Here is a 16394-nt window from a genome sequence, read left to right on the forward strand (position 1 = left end):
GAGTGTAGACAAGAAAGGGCAATATTCCATTCCGGTAAACATAAAGTATAAGCTATGTTGGCAACAAAATAGCAGATATAGTTTGAAGAACAATAGATCGGGGACTATTTTATTCAACATCATTAAGAAAAAGGAAAAAAGCTTGAGTAAATCGAGAACAAGTAAATATCTGGAATGACAAATGTGAGCCTAAAATAGAGTAGTACATGTAGTCGTTTCTAAAAAAAGAAAGAGACGGAAAAAGAAAGTGCATGCCAAAAATATACATAAAAGCTGAATGTATAAGTTTTTAAATAAATCGGAATATAAGAAGGATTTAAAAAAAAGCGCGTCTTTAATTATGAATATTTAAAAATATAAGCAATAGACGATTTTATAGAAGAATAATATTTATAAATATGAAATATTTATGTAGTAGCATCGAGCAATATTATAATACTACGCTTAAATATATTTATTCTGAATTTTATACAATTATTTTCTTATTTACCTCCAAGTAAAGCATCCAAAATAAAAATCCAATATGTATTTATAGATTTTGGCAATACAAATGAGATTTTCGAATTCGAATCGAGTCTTGAACCTAATGTGTAAAATAATGCTTGGGAAGTCTTTTAAAAAGGATAAATCGATAATTCAAACAACTTTTAGACCAAAGAATAATAAGAATAACTAATGTGTATTCTGACTCTTTGCCCTGGATTTTCTGGCTGTTATGTTCTTAGTAAAAGTGCAGTTCTAAATTTGTATAAATACGTATGAATCATGTTTCTTATATTTCATCCAGGTTAACCTGTAATGCAGTAGCAATGATGATTTACAAGGCATTTTTTCTTAATTTTACGTTGCTTAATTGCCACAAAAATATACATGGTAAGTTATTAATTTTGACGATTATTTGCGCTCCCATGATTATATGTTTGTGAGTATTGTTAGAATTGAGACAAATAGTACAATACCGTATTTTGTATATTAAATATTTATTTGATATATTTAATTATTTATTTAGTTATTTTGTACAATACATTATAATACATATTAAATTAAATTAATATAAAACTGATTCTCATATTCAAGAATTATATTTATAAAAGCAACATTGTTTACATTGAGCATTAATATCATAGGAATTTGTAATTATTGTCTGTATTGTAAATATGAGGTATCGTTCAGTTTAGAAAGATGAAAGGAAAAATCTTTGAAGAAATAAATAGTAACTATTTTTTTTTTTATAAAGTCCCTCTTTAAAAGTAAATATAACACATTTGCATATAAAAATGAAATATTTGACAATTTTATACAATTCATAATTATTATTAATTTATGAAATATGCTAATTCAAGGCAATTCTTGGATATTTGATTTTTTGTTCGAATTTACTAATTGAAAGATAGAAATGCGTGGAAACTAAAATCGCGTAATATCGCGTTTAATGCAAGAGTGAATGTCATCAAAATTCTTCTGCAATGTTATTTATCTCAATTTAATTAGCCAAATATTTATAATTAATCGCATACTTTTCAAGCGACTGTTTAACATATAAGAAATATACATATTTGCATGAACACACTGACGGTAATTATGATTCACGGTTTATCTTCATTCGAGGCTTGGCGACAATTAAAGTGCAAACGCTCCCTCTATGAGTCTTTTTACTGACAGGTGCAAGAAGCGTGTAGCTCTAGGTCATTAAAATCTGCCAATTTAATCGCATGAGTAACTTATTCCGGGGCAGTGTAGAGGAGACAATATAGAACATTATATGGCGAATTATTTACAATTACAAAGAGTGAGCCATTGCTAATGTATTAACATCCGAATTTGTCGACAAGGTGCAGTGCGTCCAGGAAGACGATCCTCCACTGCATGCCGTTTTATTTATCAAACTGACATGGGCGCGGCAATACAATGTCCAATATTATGGTGTGCATGCACAAAACGAAACTCGTTTTTATTCCATTTACTGTTGTATATCATGGGACACTCAAAAATAATTTACTATCCTTCGGCAAAGCTGTAGGTTTATACTTTCACAGATAAGCTTATACATGAAAAGTATTCAGTATGGACTATATTAAGAGTTCTATATTTCCTAGTTATAAATGAACTTTTTTATAAAAAAAAAAAAAAAAGATTAATTATTTAAAATACCTCTAATGATTTGTTAATGCAAGTAGTATGAATGATAAAATGTTAACGTTATTGTCATATGACTAAACTTTACTACTTGATTTATAATCTACTACTTAATATAAATAAATCTACTTGATTTTAAATCTTACTAAAATATTAAATACTGATATTAAAAGATTAAATACTGAATATTAAATACTAATTAAATACTGAAAGAAAAACTAAAATTGATTCGATGCTATTTAATATAGAATATTTCATCAAGTTCACTAATTACAATATTACCGTCTTTAGAGCATCGAGTTGTTTTTAACAAACATTGTGTTTGTTGAATTTGTATTTCATAATTTACCTTATATCTATACCTTTTCCATATAAGAATAATGTATTTGTAATGCTAAATCTATCTATAAAGTCCATAGAAGCAATATTATAAATATTATAAAGTATTCCTGTAATTTAATGTTTACAGTGACTTATTAATGCCTGAAGTGTCAATAATTTTACTTTAAATTAAACTTTTATATTATAATCATACCTATAATAAAAAATATTCATTTTAAATGCATTTTAAATATTTTTGTATCAAAAAAAAAAAAAAAAAAAAAAAAAAAAAAAAAAAATAAGAAAAAGAGAAAGGAGCCATATTTAATTAAAGCTTAAAATTAGGTTTACAAATAATAAACGAACACTGATTGGCGCGGCTCAGATCAGATTATCACTCCGAGTTTTTATACGTTGTCTAGAATTTTTCAACAAGAAAGTTTCGAGCGAGCTTTACTTTGTAGCTGAAACTAAGATCCCAAATAAAATTATGGATATCCAGATATACAGTTACGGGTCTAAGCAAGCTTAGCCGTACGCTTTATTTATACATTCTAGGGAGCGTTGAACGCACGCACGACTGCACCTAGCACCTGCACACTCATACATAGAAAGTGCTCGACCATGGTATTGTGAATTTATGCGAACGATAAAAGGAGCTAGTAGCTCCGAGCCTTTTTTCCGACCGATAAATGTACCCCGCTAATACGTCATGTGCTCTCATGCAGTGATTTTACAGCTTATCGAACGGGACTATTATATACGTGGAATTTTTTTTTCATGCTCGAACATTCAATGTTTCGATGCATTAAGTTGGTAAAATTTATCACATCCTCGGGGCTGGTTTTGGCGAAAAATTTTATTGATTTTTAGATATGGAAAATTTATTGTTTCGTCGACAGTTAAAAATAATTATCATGAGAAAATTAATTAGGACTTAGTTAGACTCTTCATTAATATACCATTATTCGAATATTTGCAAAATTATATATATATATATATATATATATATATATATATATATATATGTAAGCATGCACCGATACATACTGAAATGAAAAATTATTCCCATCCCTTAATCGAATATGATAGGTTTATATTATAAAACATTGTTATTATTAAATTTTGTTTCAATTTTTATTTTTATTTTACTTTCAAATTTCGATTTCATTTAGATTGGCAAGTTTCATCTTTGGATTTTAATTTAATAATTGATCGACAATATTCATACGGCATTATTCATTGTTAACATTATGTAATAAAAGTTTATTGAAATTAATTCTTTCAAAAAAAAATTTTTTTATTCTTTATCTCGATGACATTGCAATTGATGTTAAACTTTAATTAAAAACAAACGAATGAATATACTAATAAATTAATACTTTCTATTTCTTAATTATTTTGCACTTGGAAAGAGAATTATTTTTTCATTTAGAATTATCAAATTAAATGAAATTTTTTAAATGAAATGAAAATATAAATTACAGCTGCTACTGAAAAATGATTTATTTTAAATTGAAATTTTTATTTTTAAATGTTGCAAAAGGGACAAATATTATTTTATCTCTTTATTCATTTGTTCTGAGGATTTTTATTGTAAATATTGAAATCAATATTTCTACAAATACTAACAAGAAATATCATTGTCTACAGCACTGTAAATTAAAAATTGATCAAATTTAACCTTTTTTAAATAATATATATGTATACGGGAAAATTTTATTTTTAATTTTAATATATCGTTAAAAATAATATGCGTATTTAGATGAATATTTAAAAATTCCAATGGTTTTTAAAAATTTGTTTTTATTTGTTAATGAATGAAAAACAATTGTTACAATGATCATTCAGTCCTTATATAAACGTAAAAAAAACTTTGTTAACGGGTTAAATTTCATATTGCATTGAATAAAAGCTAAGCTATTGGACATTAATCAACTATAATTATATCGAATTAAAAATCCATGAAAATATTTTACCATTTGTTAGGTGTGCGCGCATGTGGATGCGTTCGACCGTATGTACGTGTGCGCGCGCGCGCGCGCGTGTTGAATATAAATATACGTATATACGTTTTATATTAATGCAAGTAGAATGATATTAAATTGATTGTATTGCAAATTATTAATATCCTAGACGTTAAATACTGTACAAAATTAAATGAAAATTGTAAATAAAACATTTCTTCAATTTCAGAAGAGCATATACAGCTTGAAAGAACAAAATATCCAATGCATCTGAGATATTGCATTATTTAATAATTCAACAATATTATCATTTTTTCACTCTCTTAAGACAGTAACTTTTAATGTGAAATAAGTCATCATCGATCATTATACTTACCCGTGCAACAAGACTTGTCTACAGAGTATCATAAAACGACAAGATTTCTATTTTCATCATCGACTCCCACTGCACCCACAGCGAACCTCCGCACTTAAATTCAAAGCGTAAGCTCACCAAGACGAAAGTCACGTCCGGTGCTGTGCTCCGGGAAGCGTTGATTGCTCGCGGACTATCGGACACTTTGTTGACTTCGGCCCACGCGATCCCTTATCAGCTCTCCCCTGCAATGACGACAGATGAGCTTATCGATCGGTCATTATCCTTCCGACCGTCAAGTACGTACCACTCGGATTCTGAGATGGCGGCGAGGGGCGGAGAGGGGATGGTGAGGGAGTGCGGCGTGAGGAGGGGGGGTGGGGGGAATTGCTCGAGCACTGGCCCATTCCAAATTTGCCGTCGTGTGCTTCTCTACCAGATGATAAGCAAAAACGATATTCGGTTCCCAAGCGTTATCGAGCAGATTAATCCTTTGTGACGTACTGTTTCCATTTGTCATTGTTGAATGTCTGCTACCGAATGTAGTTGAAATCGTAAATCAAAAGAGACATAAGCAATATTTGTATCTTTTTAGTAGTATCTGCTTGACGTTATAATATTTTTTATAAATTATATAACGAATCGTAGTACCCTTTGCGAGCTTTTATTATTAGCTTACTTACACGTGAATATTAATTCAATATTAATTGTTGCAAGAAAGAAAAAGAAAAGCAACTGAAATTCGTTATAAAATTTCTTGAAATTTTACAATAAATATCTTTAATTAAATAAATATTTTAAAATTACTATTAGATGAATATTTATAAATTTTATTACCAAACATTGTTGAATTCCCATACGTTAAATTTGAAAAAAAATTAAATGACAAATATAAAACTTCAGTATAGAGGCAGTTTGTAAGTAGAATATAAAATAAATAAAATATTAAAACAAGCTTTTATTTTGTTTTGTTATTTGAAATTGTTTATTATGACGAAGAGAATATTTTGCTATTTTACATTATGAAATTATTAAAATGCTTTGTACAAATAATCTTCATTTTCTGAATAATTAATCGTTGCTCTGTGCTTTGAGCGATGAGAAATTTCTCAGTAGCCACTAAAGCTAATAGCTTCTTAGACTCAACGATTCAAAAGAGATGTAGAGAGACTAAAATGGAAAAGAGCAAGGGCTATAATAAATGTGTAATAAAGGGAGGCAAGAGAGGAATCGAGTGAGTGTGGAGGCGGACAGAGATAAAGTAAAATGAATGTTAACCACATGTTACTTTAATGATCGGAATCATTACTTATCTACCTGCTAACTTTCTTCCACACTTTGGGCGTAACTTCCGCAGAAATAAGCATCCAGATAAACACCTCAGTTGTATCTTTTGTTAATCTTGGAAATCTTAAATAAGTAACTGGTGCTTAAAGTTTTGTAAAAATTTATTTTACAAGAAAAATATTTTTTCATTATTCGCAATAATTATATACGCAACGTGGCTTATAATATACAATGTTAATTCGGAATTTTAATATATAAATTAGAATTCATTTAAAGATGTGCATGAATATTCGTTAATAATAATAAATATACTAATATTAATCGATAAATTGTTGATTTATTTTATTCTAACATAACACAATTATAAATTAATTTTCTTCATATTTCTTTTATTTCCCGTATTGTAATTAATAAATCGAAGCTTTAAATATTTTATTCTCAATTATTTATAATCTTTTTTTTTTAACTTATATGGACATTAAGTTTATTTTATGAGTAAGTCAATAAGAAATGTCCCTAATCGAAAGTTGCGTCGCTAGATACGATTGAATTTCGTTGTAATATATTTAATTATAAACATTATCATAGAATAACGAATTAGAATCGTAAAACAAAATAAACGTTGGCAACTTAAGCAATTGATCCTATTGTTCATCCTACACTACTCGATTGTATATATTATCGTTCAAACGCGTATATAAAATTTAATACTCTAGTTAAAGTTAATATAAGCCATTTATTGTTTTAATAAATATTCATATCGAAACATTGTGAATGACTCTCTGCCTTTTACGATGTGACACGTATCGTGAGGGTAGTAAATCTTCGAGAAAATTATGACAATTGTAAAAGAAAAGTGAGAGGGGGGAGGGAGGGGGCGAGAGAGAGAGAGAGAGGGGGGGGGGAGTGTATGTATCCAGTTTTATAATTCGTTAATCACAGTGTTTTAAAGGATCCGACGATCTACTGTAGTTCCGTAGATAATGATGACTGCCATGGGGTCTCGATCTTCTGGTCGTTGGTCGATGGCACATTCTGGTATCCAACCGAGGAAATTGATTCAAAAGAGAAGGTCGTGGGTACTGTTGCATTTGATCTACCTAGCTTTGACAATAAGTCCGAATTGAAAATGCATGGCGTCGTAACTTGTGAATTCGACGATAAAACCTTTCAGTCAAAGATATTTTCTATCGCTCTCAGCACCGAGGATATGATTGACGGTAGCTGGCATTTAAATTTTTGTCCAGCTTCAGCGGAATCCAGTATACTTGCCCTCAAGGTAATATTTTTAAGAGAATTTTCCTTGTACCGCAATAAATTTAACCGCGAAATAATTTTCCTTTCGTCTAAAAGGCAGATTCGATTTAGATGGATTATGCTTATCTTTAAAGTATAATATTATTATTTACTACATATAAAATGGCATTTTATAAATAAAGTTCTTAAATTCTGTGTTAATATTAAGAACTTAGAAGTATTTGCTTTCAAAATTAAATTAAACAGACTAGTTGGCTTGTAGCCACAGTACAGTAGTAAATCAAGATTAAAAGGATGCTTTATAAAAATTAGAAAGAAGACCATTTATAATGTAAATTATCATTTATAAAATTTTTATATAAATTTTTTTAAACTAAATCAATTTATGTGAATTCAAACTATACAGTTGCAAGTAGCATTAAAATATATAAAACATTCAGAATATACTTTAACTATTACATTAATTAAAATTAAACGTTACAGTTGAAGAAGCAAAATGTAGGAAATATATACTTACATTTGAATATTTGAAATATTTATAGTTAAAAAGAATCTTAGTTTTCCGACAAACAACATACAAATACAAAAGACTCTGATATTCTGATAAATAACAAATAAATACAAAATTACAGTTATTTGGATTTTGTATGTGTAGATTTTTCTTTAAAATTGCTTAAGCGTCGAAGATGTACATATTAGTAAATTAAAAATAGAAACGTCTCAATTTAAATATGAAAATTTTATATTATTTAAAAAAACAAAGAAAAAAATGTATTTTAAGTAAGCAACTTTGGTTCAGTCATTTTTACGATTTTTCTAACACACTCGGAACATCTAAGATTTGTATAAATTATTGCACTGCCGTAAGAAAAGTAAAAAACTGACTAGACTAGTTTATGAAATTTTTATAAAAATTGAGTAAATAAAAAGGTAATTAATATTGTAAAAGTAGGCTTTTGTGAGGTCGAAAATATTTCCTTATTCGATATTTAAATGGTGCGTGAAAAATTCTGACATTAATTTTGACAATTATTTTCACTTTCTTCGATAAGAAAAGGAAAGGAAAAGGACCGAAGGAAACCGGAAGCACGTAGTTTACAAAATTTTAAAGTATATTTATATTACTTTAAAGCAATAAACATTCTGTTCTATACAGACTATCTCCGTAGATCGACTTGTCATATTACCGGTACAGCCAGATTCTAATACCGGAAAACGATTGATGAGATTCTTAGATAAATATGAATTCAAGGAAGTTGGTAAAGTTTGCTTGGTGAAAAAAGCCGGCGCATTGCAATATTGTCTTCTTGAGGTTTTGCCAGCGGATGATTCCGACGTAAGAGTGCTGTTATCGGCAAGGTAAAGTGTTTATATTTTTTATATCGATACCGGTTCGAATATTTGAATATAATTTTAATTTTTTAATACTATCGTGCTACTAAGATTATTTTATTTTCTGTATATATCTGCCGTAATTTCATAATAAAGTTAAAAATCGATCTTATTCCCAAGCAGGATACTATTACCTTTTTAACTAACTAACTTTTTAATTAATAACGTAACTCCATTTCACCTTTAACTTGATTATTCATTTTTAACAGATCTGAGACACAATTGTCATTGTTAATGACGCTCATGCACAAAGAATTTCCAGAAATGTTGGATATCGAAAAACAAGAACTCCTGGAGGAAGCTGCAGAGGCATTACGCGAAGAGTTACAACTCTACCTCACCTGTAACGATCCTTACCAAATAAAACAAGCAAGAATTAAGTCGGACCTACTCATTCCATAAATCTATTACTTATGTAAATGCTTCTTTAAATCATACTTAATCATTGTCAGGCTTTTAAATTATTTTTTATTTTGTGTAATTTTATTGGATAAATATATTAAAGAAGAAAAAAAAAATACGGCGACAAACTCGAGCACAATGGCTCGTGAAACATATGGTTATATTATGTGATCAAAATGTATCCGAATGGAATATTTACAAAAGATTTTTATAATGTGCACTGAAAGAATGAAATGTCACTATATTAATTATGACTTGTGAGAAATAATCCTAAAAATAATAATAGTCCTTTAATTTTTATATCTCAATTAACGATAGATTTATTATAATGATTTCTTACAACCAATAAATCAAATACTGTAATATAATTATTGACAAATTAATTGTTTTGCATTACAATGTTATTTGCAAAATTATTTTCTTTTTGAAAAAACACGTTTAATAAATTGTGATTTTTTAGAATAATTGTTTGTTAAGTTTTTTTTGTTGTTTATTTATTATTAAATCCATTTTTCAAAATATTATCAGAAAAACATGAAATTTCAATATTTCGGAAAAAATGTAATATTTTTGTGCTAAAATTGATTGAAATTCAATAAATAATAGCTATGAGACGATAATCCTCAACTCTATTTTCACAAAACATACTGCAAGTCTACAAACCTTGATTTAAATAAAACAATATACATCGTACGTTTTTGTTAAACTGCAAAATTCTGTTTATTATTCTTCAACAAAAGAAAATTTTTATAATTAAATTATTTTTACGCAAATAAATGTGTGTGTGTGTGTGTGTGTGTGTGTGTGTGTGTGTTTGTGTGTGTGTGTGCGCGTGTGTTTTTATAATTGAACATATTATGAATTGATAAGTAAATCGATATAATATGCGTTCAACAATGTAATCATAAAAAATTCCTTTATCTTTATAATGGCTTATAATAATAAATAATATATAAATTATTATTTAAACAACCCAGGTATGTTCTAAAATAAATTAAATGATGTTGGAAAACTATTTGTCACTGTAACTGCTTAAGTTTAACATATTTAATTCATTTGTAATTGATTCACCTAAATAATCTATCTAAAAAATAAAAAGAGAATAGAGAAATTTTAAGCATTCAAAATTAATCAAAATGTATTTAATGTATTCAATTATATTCAATCGAAATTTTCATAAACAAAAGCAATTATATATACATTTGAAAATAAATTTTCGCTTATTCATATAAGAATTAAGAATCAATTCTTTGTAATTAAGAAACGATTGATAAAAAACGTGTAAAATTACTTCCATTAAGAAATGATTTAAATTTAAAAACAGAAATTCAATTGATTTGTAATTGTTAGTCTTAAAATCAGATATCTTGTTGTAATCACAGATTTAATGGGATTAGAAGGGAATTAATACGTTTATTATTACGCACAAACAAATATGTCCATGAAATATCAAAAAAAACTTTTTATTTTGCATCCTTAAAAATACAAAAATATACAATAAATACTATATTTTATTAGATTTACAATATATTTAAAAAAAAATTTTATTTCACTATATTTTATTAAAATTTAGTCTTATAACAAAATTGAATGTTACAAAATACAATAGTATAAAAGAAATTTCGTAATTAAAAAATTGCATTAATTTCGTATTTTAAGCAACAGGTCTAAAAATATAGTCAAATCGTTTATTTAAATATTAAAATGATCTCTCGAGTTTGGACACGTAAAATATATATTAATAAAAGATATTCTGAGAAATTAAATACTGAATAAAACTGTGTTTATAGAAACAACACTGAGCACTTCTGATAAAACATATTATCAAACTTACTATATTCTGTGGTTTTGTGTAGATAAAACTTGGACATTATAGTTCCGGGGTTAATTATTTTATATATTACATAGGATTCTTCTGGATATATTTTATAACTGCATAATTAAAATGAAATGTACATATATAAAGTACATGTTTAAAGGATTTTTGCCGTAATAAAATAATTAGAATAAATTTAAAATGACGAATAACAACAGAATTATTATAAAAGTTTAAAAATTACAAAAATATATTAATACTACATATTAATATATATGTATTATGTTAATAAGAAATACAAGAAATTGAAAAATTAAATTAATATAAAATAATAGTCAAAACTAAAACTATTTTGCAATGTAACATTATAATATTATGAATGATAATGATAATAGAAATATATAAAACTACATTATTAGAACATTGAAACTTATATAAATAATCAATTTGGCATATATAATGAATCAATATCAAGTTGAATGAAGTTAAATATGAAGTTTCAATAATACTATTTAAAATAAATTTAAAAATGGTAATTTTATCTATTTGAATCACATTATCATTATTCTTAATATCACATTATTTCTTATTCTACTTTAATTAAATTTCTCTATAAATTTTCTATTAATTTTTGAACCACATGAATTTTTCAAAATAAATTATAATTTTATTTCACCCACATTCATTATAATAAAAAAAAAACTTATTACGACATTGTCCAGTTAACTAATTTATACTACATTGTTAATTAGTATCGTTTAATTTAATTATCATAATTGGTAATTTTCAATAATTATTAACAATTTTTATATTCTTTTACATCTTACTAATATTATATAATTTGTAATTTAATTATTAGACTTAATAAAATCGATTGAATTATTATTGATTATTTTATTTAAGGATATAAAGAAGACAATACGTAAATGAGAAAGTTAAACTCTTTTTCTAAATATTATTTCCTCGTATTTTAGAACTTCTAATCATAAAATGTAATAAACGGGTTAAATTATAATTTAAAATTTTTAAAAAAATTTATAATTATTTGCTAAAAGTCATTTCACTTGATTTATTAAAATTATAATCGTTCATTATAGTTAGCAATTGTTATCCTTTAAATACAGAAGAATGTTTTAAAATAAATTAATAAATTAAAAATATTTTAAAAAATACATCAATAGTTTAAAGGAATTCTTAATTTTTAATTACAATAAGTATTAAAAATTATTATTTTCCATTTAACATCATTGAATAAAGACACGAAATTTGAATTATGTAGTATATTATATTTTATAGAATTCAAGTTTACAACCTTTAGTATATAACAAAATGATGATCTACAATAAATTTTTTATCTAAACATAAGTGATCCATTTTGTAATTAACCTTATTAGTATAAATAACTGAAATAGTGTCATATTTTTAGTTATAAAACGGCAATAAAAATAATTTCATTTTCATAAACATTTTATTAAAAAATAATAGAAAGTAGTAATACGATTAGTGAAGATTTTTATTGATTCAAAATCAGATTCGACGAACAGTATTTTGCCAATGTAATTTCGCACTACAAAATAAAGTCGTATATTGCCAGTCACTAATCGCCTTTCTTTCTCAAATCAGTTAATAACGGAATACGGTGAAACCTTTTGAAATTATCATCGGTGTTTCACGCGATGTTTATATCAATCGAGTTCGCAAGAACAATGTCGGTGCTTCTTCACTTTTTCCTTTTCACACATTTTCTCAATTTTATCTTATTATTTCGTACCTCGTCGATACACACTGATCATGAAGATTTCCACACGTGAAATGTACATACTTTAATGACTATGTTTCAAATTGACCATTTCATTTTCTCTTTCTTTTTATCTTTCATCATTATCATCATTATCATAGTCGTGGTTAACATTATCTTAATGCTGAAAATGAATCTACAAGTAAGAAAACGTCCATTTTTTTTAAAATATTTTTTAATCAATTTATATATTTATTTATGTTTTTATTTATTATTATTATTATTATTTTTTTTTATTGAAGCGACTGAACTTCTCTTATTCTTTCGTCTAACTGATTTTCTTTAAAATAGATTAGAAGATTATAAAACTACGCATTTTTTTAAGATAGTTCAAAAAGATTAAAATTTGACCTTTTTTTCATCAAATTTAATTCAATTCGGCTTATAAATGTCATGCTTCTTCATCACCTATGGTTCTTTTAACTTTTTTCTTTCATGTATAATTTTCATAATCGAATAAAATTGCACTCTACTTCGTAAGTATATGTGGTCTATTTGTATCTTGTAAGATTTTCCGATCATTCATCGTGTGTGTGTGTGTTTGTGTGTGCGCGCGCGCGCGCGCGCGTGTATATATATGACTGTGTGTTTATGCCTGCGCGCGCGTGCGTGCGCGTGCGTGCGTGCTTTTGTGTGAAGGACCGCGCCCGTGCGCGCGCGGGTGTCTGTCATCATTATACGTCAGCATTACTAATGCATTTTGTGAGAATATTTTTGAAAAAATTGCCATCTCCGTTACTATAGTATTTTTATTTATATAGAAAAGGAGAAAAGCCAACTACGAAAGTTGATAAAGAGGATGTTTTTAATAGTACCGGCAGCGTTAAAATTGTTCATGTATTTCTTATGAAATGATCTTGCACATACTTTTTTGATAATAACTATTTTTGATTAGAAAAAGAATGAAGCTAAATTATTAACATTTCTTTAATTATTCATCCTATAAATATTAATTCATCATCATTATGCTTATTTTTATTTTATTCTATTTTTATCCTTTATATGTCATACAGTATATTATTTTGTTTTCATCATTTTTTATTATTAAAGAGCCTTCTTTTTATCTGCGTTTTAATTAATCTGCATATTTTAACAAGATATATTTGACATATTAAATACACTAAATTAAAAATTGGCATATTTAATATGTACGTCACTAGTGTGTCATTATATTTTCTTTCGTTTTTTTTTTTTTATTTAATTTTATTGTGTAACTATATAATATATACATTAACGTATTGCGATGAATACGTGGTTACTTAATTTTCTGCGACTTCAAATTTACTTATACATTTTGAATATATTTTATTTTTACATACCAATTTGTCGAATTGGATTTTATATATATTCTATATTTAATCTATAATAATATCTTCTTTTTTTATTTTCGTATTTTATGTGTTTAATACATTATGTTTGCTAAGGCATTCATTATGGCAATTATATTTAATATTACTGATTTCAGGACATATAGTTGAAAATTTTATTCTTCTTTTTTCATTAATATTTTTATAAATATTATACTTTTAAAATAATGGAACGAATATTATGAATATTATGAAGTTATGAAATTAAATATTTTAATCTAGATTTCCAGTTGTCCTTATTCCGTAAAGCATTAACAGACGATTGATACTTTTACAGTTGTTTTTACTTTGCATATCAATGATAAGTTAAGTGACATCTTATTTTTTATATAAGAATTTCTTTATAATTTCATTATATATTTTTTCGTTAAGTTAAATTCGTTAAATTAAAATATAATATATTTTCGTTATCCCATCTATCTTAAAAATATTATTTTATAATTACGTTAGTTTTATCGTAATTTTACGGAATTTAACCAATGCTTACAAATTACATGATAAAACGTGTAATAAACACTTTTGATTCGATATTATAATATTTAATTTCATATTCTTTCAGTCTACTTATTGTAGGTAAAATAATCTACCAAGATAAAGTGATCGATTACAATACGAATACCCGTGGAGTAAAAATTAATAACTAATGTCTATACGGTCGCTTTATTAACTTATTATAAATTCACTTTAAACGTATTTTCAATGTAAGTTGCACGTAAAGTTATTTATAATTACAATTTTTTTTTATACTAGTTGCTATATATCACTAATTTGAAGAAGAAAAAATAAGACGGCAAATTGAATTTATATAGATATTTGAACTTTTCTTTTGTTTACTGTTCAAAACACTCTTCAAACATATTATTCATTATACATAAAAAGAATTTAATAAACTTCGATGTTGTAAATTTATACATAATATAATCTCGTTTTTATAAATAGGCATTTTCACTTATAGTATAAATTTTTACTCTTTCTAGAAAAATAAATTTAAGAATAGATAGTATTGTATCAGCTCGGGTGATAATACCTAATTTTAGCGATAATTAGTTGTTATATAGCTTTTTATTCTTTGTCATTGTGCTTTTTTTTTTGTTTTTGTTTTGTTTTGTTTTAATTATATGAATTATATGAATAGGAAGAATGCACTAATTTTATTTTAAAGTACAGCCGCGTTCTTATGAATTATTTTTACTGTTTGGTATTTATGATATATAAAATTTATATTTAGTGTAATAATTAATATCTTTATTTTGACAGAAACGATAATATTACAAAAATTAAAAAATCGACTTATTTAAATTTTATCTACTATATAAAATTTAATATTAAACGTGAAATTTAAAATTATTTAAGATTCATATATATATATATATATATATATATATATATATATATTTATTAATAATAATTACTTCGAAAAATAGAATCATTTTTACCCATATATTTTATTTCCAATCGAAGAAAATAGTCCATTGTTAAATATTATGCAATGTTATCCGAATGCAGTGAATAAAAAATATTTTTCCACATGATTCATTGGATACTAAATAAAAGAAATTTAAACATGCAAAAAGAAAAATAATTAAATTAATATTGAATTTAGCTAATAAGCAAATGATCCATAAATCAATTGTTTTTAAACATTAATGATGATAATAATGATATCGTGTTATATAAAAAAATTCATCTGAATTTATCTGAAAACAATATACAGTAAAAACTTTAAATACGTAATGATGATATAATTATTCAAAGAACTTAAGAGGAATGTAATGATTAATTTATTATATAAAATGCAAAAATTATCAATTTATGTAACTATGTTTTGTTGTATATAAATGAACATTTTGCATGAACTAATAGGTTTAATATAGAAATGAAAATTTATCTTATATTTCATAAACCATTCCACTGTTTTTTAATAAGATTATTTATACATAAATAATTATCTATTATACAATTATTAATAACAACGTAATTTTATTTAAATAATTTTTAGTAAAATATTTTGTTTCGTATTGTTAAAATACAATTATGTAGGAACTTAATATAATGTTCCATTATTAGTTTACTTTTATTTTACTGTAGGATCACTTATAAAATAAAAATATTGCAATAAATCGTAGTTAAATTATATTATAATATAAGTTTATACTATTGTTTTCAACCTCTTCTCCAAAAGCAAAATTATTTGAGGATCAAACTATAATTTATCGAATGTATTAATAGTGAATATTCATTAAACAATATTTAGTAATCGAATTTTTAATTAATAATATAATTGTTCAAGATTTCT

General features: G+C 25.6%; 1 protein-coding gene across 1 annotated transcript; it reads left to right on the top strand.

Annotated features, from left to right (window-relative positions):
- The first annotated feature begins 6902 nt into the window (after positions 1–6902).
- On the top strand, positions 6903–9223 carry LOC105364447 (uncharacterized). The gene is made up of 4 exons (XM_011502366.1): positions 6903–6922; positions 7009–7345; positions 8480–8682; positions 8925–9223. Exons 1-4 carry the CDS (start codon positions 6903–6905, stop codon positions 9115–9117), a joined length of 753 nt encoding a protein of 250 aa, XP_011500668.1. The 3' UTR covers positions 9118–9223.
- The last annotated feature ends 7171 nt before the right edge of the window (positions 9224–16394 follow it).

This window comes from Ceratosolen solmsi, unplaced genomic scaffold, assembly GCF_000503995.2.
Source record: "Ceratosolen solmsi marchali unplaced genomic scaffold, CerSol_1.0 scaffold10, whole genome shotgun sequence".
Lineage (NCBI taxonomy): Eukaryota > Metazoa > Arthropoda > Insecta > Hymenoptera > Agaonidae > Ceratosolen > Ceratosolen solmsi.

Coding starts and splice junctions, on each gene's coding strand:
- LOC105364447 (XM_011502366.1), top strand. CDS start 6,903: ATGACAATTGTAAAAGAAAA. Junction 6,923..7,008: donor ATGACAATTGTAAAAGAAAA/GTGAGAGGGGGG, acceptor CGTTAATCACAG/TGTTTTAAAGGATCCGACGA. Junction 8,683..8,924: donor AGAGTGCTGTTATCGGCAAG/GTAAAGTGTTTA, acceptor CATTTTTAACAG/ATCTGAGACACAATTGTCAT.